This window comes from Dama dama, chromosome 14, assembly GCF_033118175.1.
Source record: "Dama dama isolate Ldn47 chromosome 14, ASM3311817v1, whole genome shotgun sequence".
Lineage (NCBI taxonomy): Eukaryota > Metazoa > Chordata > Mammalia > Artiodactyla > Cervidae > Dama > Dama dama.
Genome location: NC_083694.1, coordinates 31,193,069 through 31,207,661, shown reverse-complemented (window position 1 = coordinate 31,207,661; position 14,593 = coordinate 31,193,069). Strand labels below are relative to the sequence as shown.

At 36.0% G+C, this 14,593-nt stretch overlaps 1 protein-coding gene across 10 annotated transcripts in view; it reads left to right on the top strand.

Annotated features, from left to right (window-relative positions):
- The window catches only part of SDCCAG8 (SHH signaling and ciliogenesis regulator SDCCAG8), a 245,892-nt gene that overhangs the window by 166,663 nt on the left and 64,636 nt on the right, over positions 1–14,593 (top strand). For all 10 annotated transcript variants that reach the window (XM_061160253.1, XM_061160254.1, XM_061160249.1 and 7 more), the window contains 2 exons: positions 1,719–1,827; positions 11,362–11,493. In XM_061160253.1, coding sequence (XP_061016236.1) covers positions 1,719–1,827; positions 11,362–11,493 — 241 coding nt within the window. The remainder of the gene's footprint in view (positions 1–1,718; positions 1,828–11,361; positions 11,494–14,593) is intronic.

Sequence of the window (14,593 nt, the reverse complement as noted above, 5' to 3'; positions counted from 1 at the left end):
GGAAATGCTCTGAGCTTACAGTTAGAGTCTCCTGAATAGCACTGAACAGTTCCCACAGTACACACATTATAGCTACTCTAAAAGCCTAATGAGTTTGCTTCAGCATCCAAACTGGAGAAAAGCTTTAGCCATTAATCGGTTCTTAATTCACTGTCGCAGCTGGATGTAATTCAGTGGCTCCAAATTGATATGTTCCTTTATTTAATCTTTGCAGCTTCGAACATTTTTAGCATTTGTATGATTATCCCACCTCCCCCAACCCAGTCTAAAGTGATGTTTAATCCTTTGCATTCTTCAAGTTCTCACAACTGCTGTTAAAATTCACTAATACAAGGCATTGACCACAGCTGGCAGCTTGGCTAAAAATTGCCATCTTTCATCACATTGGCGCTATTCTGCAGGCTGAGTTGGCCAGTAACTCTTTACCTTTAATTTGAAAGTAAAATGCACTTTGAAAATAGGCAGTTTGATTTGTTCAGTCGGAGCATTCTGTAGTTCCTTTCACTTTTGAGTTGTGTGTTCACAGAAAGTGTTAGTCAAAACAAGACAGTGTCAGTCATTATAATTCCACACCACATACTCCAAGCTGATTGTACTATTAAAAGGAAAGTTTAATTGATCCTGTCTCTTCCAGAGAAATGTTGCTTAATTTTTAGTGTCTTGATTTATTTTGCTTTGTATGCTATATGCTTTTTTGCCAGTCACTATCGAAAACTGAAGAGAAAGAAAGGGCCTGTTAAACCTTTCACCTAATTTTCATGTGATTTAATGTATACTATATTTGATAACATGGTTAAAAAAAAAAGTGCTGCTTATAAGTGAAAAATTGCTAACATAAAATTCATTAAATTATGTATTTGCCAATAAAGAGGCAAATGTCATATTGATCTGCATAATTCACCCATCAATTTCAGTAGAGATTTTCTTCTCACAGCGTTTGGCCAGAAGAAATGAAAATTTACCAGGCTTACTAGTTGTTTTTCCACTAAAAACAAAAGGAGGAAGTTATAGGATAAATTATTGTTTGCCCCCACTACTGGGAGGATCCTGGTGGTCAAGGAGTCTTTGGCAGTATCTCTGAATACTAGATAAGAGTATTAACTGAGCCACCATAAGAATACTTCCTTGTATTTTGCTCAAAAATACATACTCTCTTCAGTTTCTTTGGTCAGATCTGCACTGAAGCTCACACTGTTGATGGAAATATAAGGAAAACTATGTGTTTTTCTTTTATAAACAGAGAAGTATATGCAAGGTGGGGGGTAGTGAAATATATGAGAAAATATGAAACATAAAGCATGAATTACAGTATAGAAAGAGTTCCTCAATTATTTTAGTTTTGAATTACCTGATTGTGATAAGTTTGACATTCTGTTTAGAGTAAAATTTTCAAAAGAAGAGTATATTGAAAATTACAAAGATCAAAAAATCTATGACCCCACTTGAGGTATTTGACAGTTATTAGCATGTTAAAATTTACACAAAACTGGTATGATCAGAAATGTTTCTGGTGTGTAATTATTAGGAAAATAAATGTCTCACAAGATTCAGTGTCTTGCCAGATGAGCTTTCCTTTGACCTAGGACCCTAAAAGTGATCTAGTGTCTTACACGAAACATGTGGTAGTCAGTCTTATTGCTTTTACCACTATGCATTGCACTGCAGAGCTACAACCATAAACATCTGATGTTTACAGGAGGGTTTATTGTTATTTCTAGAAAATGAACAGTATTCATTGCTGACCTCCCAGAATTCATTTATGACAAAGTTGAAGGAAGAGTGCTGCATGTTAGCCAAGAAACTGGAACAAATCTCCCAGAAAAGCAGGTGGGTAATATTATTTATGCAGTACTTTCAGAGCACTGTTTATGTGAATGCTGTAATTTTTTCCCTAAAAGACAGCATTTCCACTATTTTATAGTCTAATGTCAAAATTAGATAGGTATTGACATATTCCCTGTAAAAAACATTTTCTCTGTATGAAAATTTTCTTAATTGTCCATATAGACACCTCAGTGTTTTTTCATAATTAGGTATACATACTATTATTTGACCTTTTTAATGTTCAGAAGTAAAAACTACAAAATGTTAGAACACAAGGGTCAAAATGGCAATTATTCTAATAAAACATACAGGTGAGTCAAGCAGTTCTAAAATTTTATTTTAATTCAGCCAACATGTTTTAGTGTATTATAGTTCTCCATGAACACATAACAGCTATCTTTAAGTCAAATAATAATAAATAAAATACATATGTATAAAAATTAACGTAGATGACACTTTGAAATAAACCAAAACCATCTTTTCTCCTAAAATTGTTTTATTTTAATAGAACAGCCATCGTTCATTTTATAAGTATATGCTCTTTTATAAATCCATTGATTGAGATCTTAGTGAATTTTTTCTGTACATTTTTCAATCATATTATCACAATAAATGAATTATTTCTATTGTAAATTCTAAGATGCCTGAGTTCTCATCTTAACTCTGACAGTAACTGTGTAATCTTGGACAAATTTATTTGGCCTGTTCAAACTGGTTTCCTCTTGCAAATGAATGATGTTGAACAGAATTGCTTTGACTTGAACTCAAAAGAAATCATTCACTTAACTAGCTAAAGTATCAGTTACAATATAACCTAATGGGAAAATAGTATATCTTCTCTTTTATATTGTTTTGAAACTCACTTATATTATCAAAGAGCAAGCAGTAGGGCTCAGCAAACCAACTACTGGCTTAGGTGTGTCATTCAGAACAAATTTCTAGGAGGATCAGAGTGTATCTGATCACTCTGAGCCCCAGCTTGGATTCCTGCATCAATAATCTGGCCTAGCTTGTGGAATCCCCATCCCTGAATCTTTTGGAAAATCAGAGCACTTATGAATCCAATTCATTCTGCTCACAGGAAGGCAGAAACTCCTATAACCACCCAGAATGTGCTCTGAGCATGCACCTTCTTAGTGAATACTAATTAGATATCTTATTTGGGAAAGGAAAAGGCTCACAGTGCCAAAATACCCAGTATTTCCAGGAAATTTGACAAGGAAACCCAAATAATTTTGCCCTGGAGGAGACCCTCATATCAACAGGAAGTATTCTAACTAGAAATATTTGATTTACTTAACATAGATACAAACAAACACATTAATAATTTAAGAAAAAATTGGGCCTTAAAAGATTGTGTTATCTTAAGATTGCTTTGGGATTGATTACTGATTAATTATCTTGCTGTCTAATTCAGATATAATTCAGGAAATTGAAGTATATAAAAGAGAAAAAGAAGCTATATGCTTGCTTTATATTATTTAATTCTCACAACAGCTTGAGACATGAATTAGCTTCTTTTATGGATGAGGAAACCAATCACTCAGAGCATTTAAATAGCTAATAAGTAGGTACCCTAGAATTCTAACTTAGATATTTCTGGTTCCAAAGCATATGACCTTTCATAATAATAATATCTTACATCCACCATAAAAGAAAATCCAGACCAAAGTAATTATGATGGGAAAGTTTAGGAGGGAAAAATTAATCTTTAAATTTCCATGGAGCATACTTGCATATGTGAGGGTTAACTGTGAGCCGGGGTTAACCTGAGCCATGTGCTCTGAGGCCGCCTTCTCCCTGTTCTGGGTCTATCAGTTTACCCGGCTCTAGTGAACTTGACCCTCAGCCTCTCTTCACTTCGTCTCCTCTCACTCTGATTCTAGCTCCTGACCACTGCTTTGTAAACTGAATGTATTCCTTTATGTCTGATGCAGGGCTGGTGCTGTGCTTGCTTAGTCGCTCAGTCGTGTCGGACTAGTCCATGGGGATTCTCCAGGCAAGAGTACTGGGTTGAGTTGCCATGTCCTCCTCCAGGGGAATCTTCCCAGCCCAGGGATCAAACCCAGGTCTCCTGCATTGCAGGTGGATTCTTTACCATCTGACCTGGTAGCCAATACATACATACTGAATGAATAAATGAATGAATGAATGAATGAAACAAACAAGCATGGTGCTACCCTCTGTATCATGATCTGACTCTGGTTCCACACTATTTCTTTGTTGATGACAGACAGTGTGCAGTAAAAACAAACACTTCGGAATTGAGAAAGAATAAGGTTTGAATCTTGCTTTGCCACTTAGCTTCATGACCTTGGGTCCCTGGCTTAATTTCTCCAAACCTCAGCTTCTCCATTTGTAAAAACCCTTTAAAAACTATGATACGGGATTTTGGTGGAAATTAGAAATTTAGAGAGGGAGATATAGGTATACACAGAGCACCTAACACCATGCTTGACACATAAAAGTGTACAGTAGGTGCGATTGCTGTCACTGATGGCATCACTTTAAGGCTCTTGACTGGCAATGAAGATATCCCTTCACCTAGCAATCATTGTCTTTGCCAGGGTCTGAGTGCCATAATTTGCTGACAGACATTAAGTCTATACCTCAATGGAAAACCTTTTTGAAGGCAATGCAGGATCAGGAAATTGTAGATTTGGTTGTGTTTCAGGTCCTGCTCTGGACTTTGTCTTGTAAGTCTGAAGAGTTAAAATACGCATCTACTGTAACTTTATAAGTTGATTCCAAACTAAAACCTAGCAAATAATAAAAACTAAATAAGTTGTAACTTATTATTGTTACAATGTTTTAGGGCCCCTAAAATTGACAAAATATATGTTTTGTGTGTCTCACAAGAAATTAGTAGATAGGATCAGTTGTGTTTGGGCGTTTCTTATTTGTTTACTCTTAATTTCTCATCTCACTCTGGCTTCCTACATGAAAGACACTCCATGTTTAGATACTATCTTTGTTTTGAAAACATCTATAAAACTTGTAGGGCTCCAAGTATTTCTTTTAAAATAAAACTATGAATTTATGAAGCCCTGTAGAAGCTCTCCAGGAGTGAGTCTCTATTTACCTTCTACTAAACTTTTGGGGTAAATAGCCCCCTCCCTGTGCTTTGAGATGAGGAAATCTTGAAGTCTTTTGACTTTTCTAAGCTGTTGTCATTTTGAAAGTGCCATCTCCAAAATCATTATTTAAACCACAGGGTAATTTTAATCCAGGTTTTCTTCAGAGTACCACAGTAAAATTTTTTCCTGAAAGTAAGTGTATTTATTTCATGTTGATGAACAATTTAAACATTTTTTTTTGGTCTGTGAATTTTATGTTATTCAAAATCCCATACTAAATATATAGATTCATGCCATTTATTTAAGCTTTTTTTTTTTTTTTTTTAAATCATAGATCTAGTCCTTTGACTAGAGCCCCTGAAGAATCACTGGGTTAGCTGACAGTGCAGGGAAACCACTCCCAGACACTCTTACTCTTTACCCCGTCCCCATGCTAAGCTGCTTTGTGAAAGTGTTTAGAAATGTTTCCTCCGCCTGTGTGTATGTTATATGTGTTTTTTCCCAAGTAGACGTAAGTGCATTATGGCTGTGCTTATTGCTTCTGCTGTCTGCAAGCCCTCCACAGTGACGAGCCAGTACTTCCTACACAGTATGCCTTCCACACTGCTCGAGTGGTGTCTGTAACCCCAGGTTTTGTGAATGGCACATCTCATTTTAAAGCTAAAAGTGAACTGCCAATTTCATGCATTTTATGTAGCTTGTTTTTGACCATCAGACAAGAGCAGTAATTCCTTTTTGCTTTTAATTGGCACCAGGCAGACATTCTGGCTGATTTTAGATGAAACTCACATAAACTTTAGCTCCCTTTGTCTTTATTCCCCAGGACTCTGAGAGCTTATTACAGTGATAGATAGGCTTGTTTTCGAAGTTGGTACATGGAGATATTTAAATATCTTTGGTGCAACTGTGATTTTTTTTTTTTTCTATTAAAGTAAAGGAAGTGTTCCCTCTCCCAAAGCGCTTAGATGAATCAGCACTAAAATATTTGCAGCGCAGTTTGCAGTGAAATCTAAAACATGCCTTGGGAAGAGCTCAGAAAGGTTGGGCACTGGCTAGAAGGGACCCTCTGCCAGCTGCAGACTGGGAATCCAGCATGTGCTAGGTTTTCACCTCTCAACACTTTTGCCCCATTGAAAAGAATAGGACATAGAGCATAGAACTGGGGTCTATGTGGTTTTGCTTCTCTTTCTTTTCTATCATTGTCACTTTCTGGGTTGCTAGGCTTGTGGATTGATGTCTAACAGTACCCATTGTGTATTTGTGATTTGCGTTTTGTAATTAAGAGGAACAATGGGAGTCCATTGGGTCTCGTTATATCTAATGGTTGGTTTAATTTGTTTCACTTCTATCTTGTTAATTGTAAATTGATCATTAAGATTTGAATTCTAATCTGTCACCAGGGTTGTGGGTTTTGAGGCTAGAGCAATGATCCTGGTTTTAATCACTGATGATGAGAAACAAATTTTACAATTTTGGTACATATTGCAGTTCATATATTTTAACACTGTATTTTATGGTGTTATAAATATTGTTAAATGACTTTTAGTGTAGTTTTACTGTGTGGACTATAATGTATAAATTATATTACTGTTTTGGCAACAGTAGGTATCCAACTGTGTGAGTTTAATTGAAGTAAAGAACACACACCCGGTTGAACTATTTTTTTTTTTTTTTTTGCATGTTTAGATGATGTTAGTTTGGGATGCTCCAAAAATTATATTATACAGGAAGAAACTGATATTGGCCTCTGTTAATTACTACCAAAAGTTGAATGAATCTCTAAAAGAATAAAAAATTAAGGGGTCATGTTTTTCCTTAAAAAGCAATCGGGAATACATGTAAATCCATGGCTGATTCATATCAATGTATGACAAAACCCACTGGAAAAAAAAAATAATAATAAAAAAAAAGCAATCACTGTAATACTAATTATAGTAGTAAAATATTATACTTCATGCAAATGTAATTACACAATATAACTGCTATATAAAATGCAGAGAGAAGTTCATGCTTCCGTAAAGCCAGAAATTACCTAAATTTTCTGTGAAAATGGATTAGAGTCAATTTTCTTTTTATATGACGCTAGGATAGTCATGCCACAAATGTAATCTCAAGCTAACATAGAAGCTCATAAGTTTACTCTTTAAACTTTGCAAATGGCTAGTTCTTTCAATATATCATGGACTAAAGACAAATAAAAGATAATGAACATATACATGTACCAAATTTTTATTGAGCATTGGAAGTTGGTAGGCAAATTACTACTATAAACAAACAAAAAAAATACACATAAAATATGCAAAGCAGAAAAATACTGTAGAAATAAAATACCTGATAGTAATATGTACTTTACAATTAACATCTATATTTTTGAAATTGTATACATAAGATAAATTCAATATCAGGCATTTATTTTTCTGTGACATTACCATCCAGCTAACCATTGTTAACTTTGGATGTATTTCTTTTCTGTCCTTTTCCATGTGTAGGTATATGTGTAAGTTATCATACATTTATACTGTGGCATATTAGTGTGCATGTGTGTGTGTGAGTATAGCTGCATCTTGCTTTTTTATTTAATATTATCTAATGTACACTTTTCTACATCAGTAAATACTGTGGAAACATAGTTTTAACCGAATCATTTGTGTGCATAGTAATTCATCAGAATTTTAAACTATTTTTAAATGTAATGAATAATAATAATTTTATACCTAAATCTGATTTTTTTCATGATCTTTTTAGTTGAGACGTCTGAAAGGAGGATTGCTGGTCCAAAGACTATGCACCCTTTTAAGGCTGTTAACGTGTGTGACTTTGCTTAAGTACTGCACTATATTCAGCTCAGTATATCTCTGTGCATACCAGTATGTGACAAAAAGAAGTGAGAGATTTTTATAAAAAGAAGTGAGAGGCAGTGTGGCACAGTGGGTGGGGCAATCCCTTTAGAGTTGGCCAGAACAGTGTTTGTGTCTGGGCTTGGCTAATAACCATTTGGGTGACCTTAGGCAAATCATTAAATCTCATATTTACCCCACAGAGAAAAGGGAATAAACAGTCACCTTGTAGGATTGAGATTATAATGTGAAGGATGAATTCCACAACCTAGTATAGTATAGGCATACAATAAATGTTTGACTTTTATTAAAGACAAATTTATCTGCTTTTATTAGGCATTTCTTTGAGTAATAGGGAAATTGAATATTTTCTAAATGTTTATAGATCATTTATGTTTATTCTTCTGTGAATATTTTTCATATCCCTTGTACTTTTTTAATTGGAATTTTGATGAAGAGTGGGGAATTGTGATTTATTATTTAATGCTTCTAATATTCATTCATCTCATTTTTTACATCCCCCCATTTTTTTAACTTTGAAAAACTTGTCCCCAGTTCTTTTTGTTTCTTATGAACATTTTCAGAATCAAAGTGACTTTATTTTTTGTCTTAAATACATGTTCATTGTAAAAATTCAGAAAATAAAGAAAAGGAAAAAAAGAAATTTCTAATCTGGACACCAAGAGATGATATTTTTTATTTTATAAGATAGAATTACTTTATACTGATTTTTAATATTTTCTTTTTTTACCAAAATGTCATGTTTTAGGTCAATATTTAATACCAGTAGATAACCATATTATCAGAATAGCATCTTGATAGTTCTTTTTTCATGTAATGTAACTAATCATCTGTTGATACATTTCTGGGTTAAGTTTTATTAGATTAGCTTGCAGAACTAGGTTGCTTCTAGAAACAGTGTTACAAGGAACATTCTCATGAAAACATGTTTTTTGTTGTGAATAAAAGCTTTATATTTTTATACTGTAAAATCTATGCTTCCTCCCTGATTTTTCTTTTAGTGACTGTTTTTTTTTCTGGGAAAGTACCTGAGAATAGATAACATTCTTCTGCATTTTCTTCTAATCTGGTTTAAGGGTATTTTTGATCCTTTAGGAATTTTAGTGCATAGTGCATATTGTGATAGAAAACGCTAACCTTGGAAGAATACTAAATTAACAGCTTTATATAACTGCTCCTAAATTCTTTTATATTGTATGTGATTTTGAAAGGAGAGAGAAGTGATTATTTACTTATTTAGATGTTTCAAATATAAGTAAATTCTTATTAGAAAAAGTAAATGTAGATTGTGTTCCTCATTTGAGCTTGAAAATGAGATAATCCTTGCCCTCATGTGTAATCTAGCAAGAAGGATGAGGCCCAGAGCACAGTTCATGGGAATAAATTATAAGCTAATGTATGCATAAAAGCTAGAGGTTTCAAAAAATATGCTGACATGTTAAGAACTGCACGTATTAATCAGAACAAGCTTCCTTTGCGATGAAATTTGAACCAAAGTAAAAACAAAATGAGGAATGAGTTGAACTAAAGTGAGAAATTGCTTTTTGCCATGTGAAACAGTTTGGTCCTTGAGGGAAACTCCTTTAGCAAATCCCAGTCTTTTCCAGGAAAAAAAAAAAAATTGAAAAGGCTATTGCTCCTAATGGAGGAATTCTTTCTTTGGAGGGAAGTAATTTTACATCAAGTGTCTTATGGGTTGGCCAAAAAGTTTATTTGGGTTTTTCCAAACGAGCCTTTTGGCTAACTCAATATTTAAACTTCAAGAAACAAACCAGTTGTTAGCTACTCGTATTTTAGTATTCATGAGTTTTAAGCTTTCACTTCTAATCTATGAGGCAGTGTAGTATGAGGAAATGGTGGAGTGAGAAGTAATGATTAATTAAAGCAAGGACAAGGATATAATTTTTCTTGGATAGATATCTTTCTTATCTTCAAATTTTGAGACTTGAAATAGCCATCCAAGACACAGAAGAGGTAGCATATTTCCTGACAGACATCAAACATCATCAAAATAGATTTCTGTAATCCCAAATGAAATTAGTGAAGACTGAAAGAAAATTGTGGGAATGGTACCTGACTTAGCAAATGGAGGAAGAGGAATTTTAAACGTCTGCAGACAAGGTTACTTGTGTGTGAGGCAAGCTGATCTGCTCTCAGGATCCCAGAAAAACTTAGAAGGCAGGAGTGGAACATAGCACTGAAACCAAAGTTGACAGTTCTACCCCCGACCCCATGCAGCCAGGGGACCATCACTCCTCCACCCAGAAACTATGGGCTTCCTCTCTGAAGAAATTAAACCGGTAAGCACTGGGTTAAATAGCTGTACTGAAGTTAGAATAGAGGAATTAATAGAAAGTCTACATTCTGAAGGAGATTTGGGTTTGATATCTGAGTGGGGATGATCTCTTGGAGTAGGAAATGGCAACCCGCTCCAGTATTCTTACCTGGAGATTCCCATGGACAGAGGAGCCTGGGGGCCCACAGCCGATGGGGTCTCAAAGCATCTGACGGGACTGAGTGACTGAGCACATACAAGCATGCGTGCACTACATTCTGAAAGGTGAGAACACCACGCCTCTATTTCCAGTCAGCTCCTAGGCCACTGATGATTAGTGTTGTACACAACAAGCAGAAAACTGGAGAATCCTTCCTTTGAGAAACAGAATGGCCGCAGGGGAAAGAATTACAGATACTGATATTATTGGGACTCTCCCATCGGAAAAGATGGCTCACCACTCAATCACTCCACACTAAAGCCCACCCATTTAGGGAAAATATGTATGTATATACATGTACGCTCAATCATGTTCAACTCTTTGTGACCCCATAGACTGTAGCCCATTGGGCACCTTTGTCCATGGAATTTTCCAGGTAAGAATACTGGAGTGGGTTGCCATTTCCTTCTCCAGGAGGTCTTCCCAACCCAGAGATTGAACTCATGTCTTTTGTGTCTCCCGCATTGGCAGGCAGATTCTTTACCACTCGTGCCACTTGGGAAGCCCCATATAAATGTACACATGTATAATCATAGTATACTCCTTAGATAACAAGGACCAATATTTATGTAGTTGTTATAACATAAAACTGATACTGATTTAACTACAACTGAAATAGTAGTTATATTGACAATCTAGACGTAGGGTCAGGGAGCAGTGAACCACCATTTTTAAAAACGATATTATTTTAATCTTGTGCCTTTAAATTAGTTATGTCAATTAAAAGAAACAACTCTTTTTCATAGAAATTAGGCCTGGGGTTGTTCCTGTAACAGCATGATAGCTTGTCTGTGATAGATACTCAGCAAATATTTGGTAACTTAATAGTAGCCTATTTAAAAAGGGGATTTGATTATCATTTTTGCCTTGTTTCTTGAAAAATCTATTAAAGCAAGTTGTTATTCCTTTATGTGCTACCACTTGAGTTCCTGCAATGTGTATATCCTTCTACTAGACATTTCCTAATTTCTGCAATATTTTACATAAAAAATTTTATTAGCACATGTTTAAGTGTAGAGTTCAAGGAAATGATGAGGTTATACAATAAAAACATACTCTGGTAATAAAAACCTTTAACATCTGTTATTTCTGTTTACATCTCTTTAGATCTGAAATAGCTCAGCTCAGTCAAGAAAAAATGTATACATATGACAAACTGGAAAGGTTACAGAGAAGAAATGATGAATTAGAGGAACAGTGTGTCCAGCATGGGAGACTGCATGAGATAATGAAGCAAAGGTAATACTTTATCATCAACTGATATGCCACATAGTGAATGTGTTTGGTTCAAAAACAGAATGGGAATTGCTCTGGAATAAATAGAATTCATGGTTACTGTGGTACTCAAGGAGCATGCTCAAAATCTAATACTTCTGTTTATTTATGCTTTCTCAATTTAGGTTGTTCTTATAACACACAGGAGAGCACGTTCCCTCTTTACTATTTTCTTTTTTTTTTTTTCCTCTTTACTATTTTCTAAAGACACAGAAGTAGATTTAATACAGAACACTATAGGAAAACTATCTACCTTTAAGGTGGAAGCTGGTAAAGTAATATGCAGAAATTTCAAAACTTCTCTTCTAGAAATTAGGTTTTGTGTATTTTTTGTAAGATAAAACATGTAATAGCCTAAGAAAATTAGATGTCTTAATCAGAGGTGGTTGTTATTGTTGTTTAGTCACTAAGTTGTGTCCAACTCTTTTGCGACCCCATGGACTGAGCTCACCAAGCTCCTCAGTACATGGGATTTCCCAGGTAAGAACACTGGAGCAGATTGCCTTTTACTTCTCCAGGGGATATTCCTGACCTCAGGATCAAACTCACATCTTCTGCTTTGGCAGGCAGATTTCTTACCACTGAGCTACCAGGAAAACACACATATATTTATTTCAAATAAAATGTTTTTACTTAAAATTCCCCTCTTAATCGTATTATGTAAAACAATGAAATAATTTAAAATTTTCTAAGGGATTTCATAAAACTATATACTTCTGTGAAGGGGGTTTTTAGAATCAAGATAAATGGAGATACTAACACAGACACAGAGGCAATGCAGGTGTCCTGAGTGTAGAGGAAGGTTGGGACGTCGAGCATTGATCAGGAATTAAATTTGGACAGGAGAGTTACTTCCTACACTGCTGTAGATGTGGTTGAAAAGAGCGTAGGAGCTGTTGAGTGCAGGTTTATGGATATGGTGCTGGTAAAGTAAGCTGAGGCCAGAATTTGTTTGTTGTGTATTTATTAGGCAACTATTTTGTACCAAGTCACTGTACTTGGCCAGGGAATAGAAAAATAAAAAGGGTCTTCACCTCTTCCCCTTTCCCACAGTTGCAAGCTCCCCCTCTGTCTGAGCTGGTCAAGGCTCTATGAACCCAGGGTCCAGGGCAGCTGTGACACCCCTGCATCTGGAGGAGGTGACTTGTGCCTCTGTGCCTCCTGGAACCCCAGAAGCAAAAAGGAGGGGTGTCCTGGGGGACAGCCACCCTTGGCAGCCTGGGCAGGAGTTGGTTGCCTGGAGGGTTGTTTTCATTTGTTTGTTTTGCTCTCCTGTTTTCTTGGTTTTGCATAAACCAAAAGTTTGTTGATATTAAATCTGGGGTGTATAGTGATCAAACTTTCCCCATTCCCGAGGTAATTTCTTGACTTGATCTTTCCTCATTAAGAAGAGTAATCAAAATATAGACCAAAGTTCCCTGGGTAGTGATGGTCAGAAAAACTGACCGAAAATTATAGGTCATTTCTGCAGCTCCTATGAATAGTGTCAAAATCTATTAAATGAATGTTTTAGAAGTACCGCAGGGTGGGTTTTAGAGGTCAAAACAGCTTACTGAGAAAGCCAATGCATATTTCACGGGCCTCCGTGCCTCGCAGAGCTCCTGTGATGCTGCCCAAGCACCAGTAGTGTGACTTCCCGTGATCTGGGGGAAGGACATTTAGTTCATGTTGCATTACCAGTGTTGCACTGACGTCATCTTGCTCTTCCAATGCTGATCTTCTTAATTTTAGCTATGACATAATCTCAATTTAGTTTCACAGTAATTGATTTCACTTGTTGTGAGTTGTTTTGCTAACCTCTTGTAAAGAAATACTTCATATTTGCAACAGCAGTGTATTATTTTCTCAAGAAATATGCTTCAAGTCCTGTATGAATTGTAATCAGAAGTGAATCATCTGTCATCTCTTTCGCTAAAGCAAATGTATGTATAATTCCCACCTCCTATCTGTCCATCACCACCACCAGTTTTCTTTAGAGAAGTACTCCTTCGGTGATGAACTGCTTGGGAATCTGTGTGTTTAAATAACTGACAACATACTTTTAAAAGTAAATTAGCATAATTGATGTGTTATTTTAGATTTATGTGCCATTATTTTATAATATTAAATTGTAATCATTGATATGTAGTCCATATGTTGCTAGGAAAGAAGCTCATTTCAACTCTGTTTTGAAATGTTTCTTTGTTATCACTAGCTTTCATTTTGTTAGACCATGGATTAGGTAGCCTGCCTCCCCTAAGGGGTCTAAAGACAAACAATCTGAGAGTATTGTGTAGAGGGAAAAAGGAAGCTACAAAAACCAGAAACAGCTTAGAAAGCGTGACCCTTCCCCGCCCTCCAGATTATACCAAATTTATGTCAATTGGGGTCAGCAAGCAATTTCTTTAAAATCCAATTGTTCTTTGCATTATTGGCAAATCCCTAAGAGGACTGGAAGGCATTTTCAATTACATTTTATTGGGAAGATCTGAAATCAGATGCTTTCCTCCCAGTAACAGAGGAAGTTCTAGCTATAGGAGTTAGATTTTGATCTGAGAATGAATAAGTTATATAAAACAGGCTGTGCAGTTGCTATAGCTAGAACAAAGCAGACAGTATCATAACTGATCACCTGGAAGAAAATTAAATGAGAAATATACCCAACAAAAGAGAAGGAGGGAAATGTCAGGCTTATAATTCATGCTTCTTGCTGCTGCTACTGCTAAGTCGCTTCAGTCGTGTCCGACTCTGTGCAACCCCATAGACGGAAGCCCACACCAGGCTCCTCCGTCCCTGGGATTCTCCAGGCAAGAACACTGGAGTGGGTTGCCATTTCCTTCTCCAGTGCATGAAAGTGAAAAGTGAAAGTGAAGTCACTGAGTCGTGTCTGACCCTTAGCAACCCCATGGACTGCAGCCTACCAGGCTCCTCTGTCCATGGGATTTTCCAGACAAGAATACTAGAGTGGGGTGCCATTGCCTTCTCCACCATGGATCACAGCCTTGTCTAAATCACTGAAACTATGAGCCATGCCATGTAGGGCCACTCAAGACGAAGGGGTCATGGTGGAGAATTCTCACAAAAC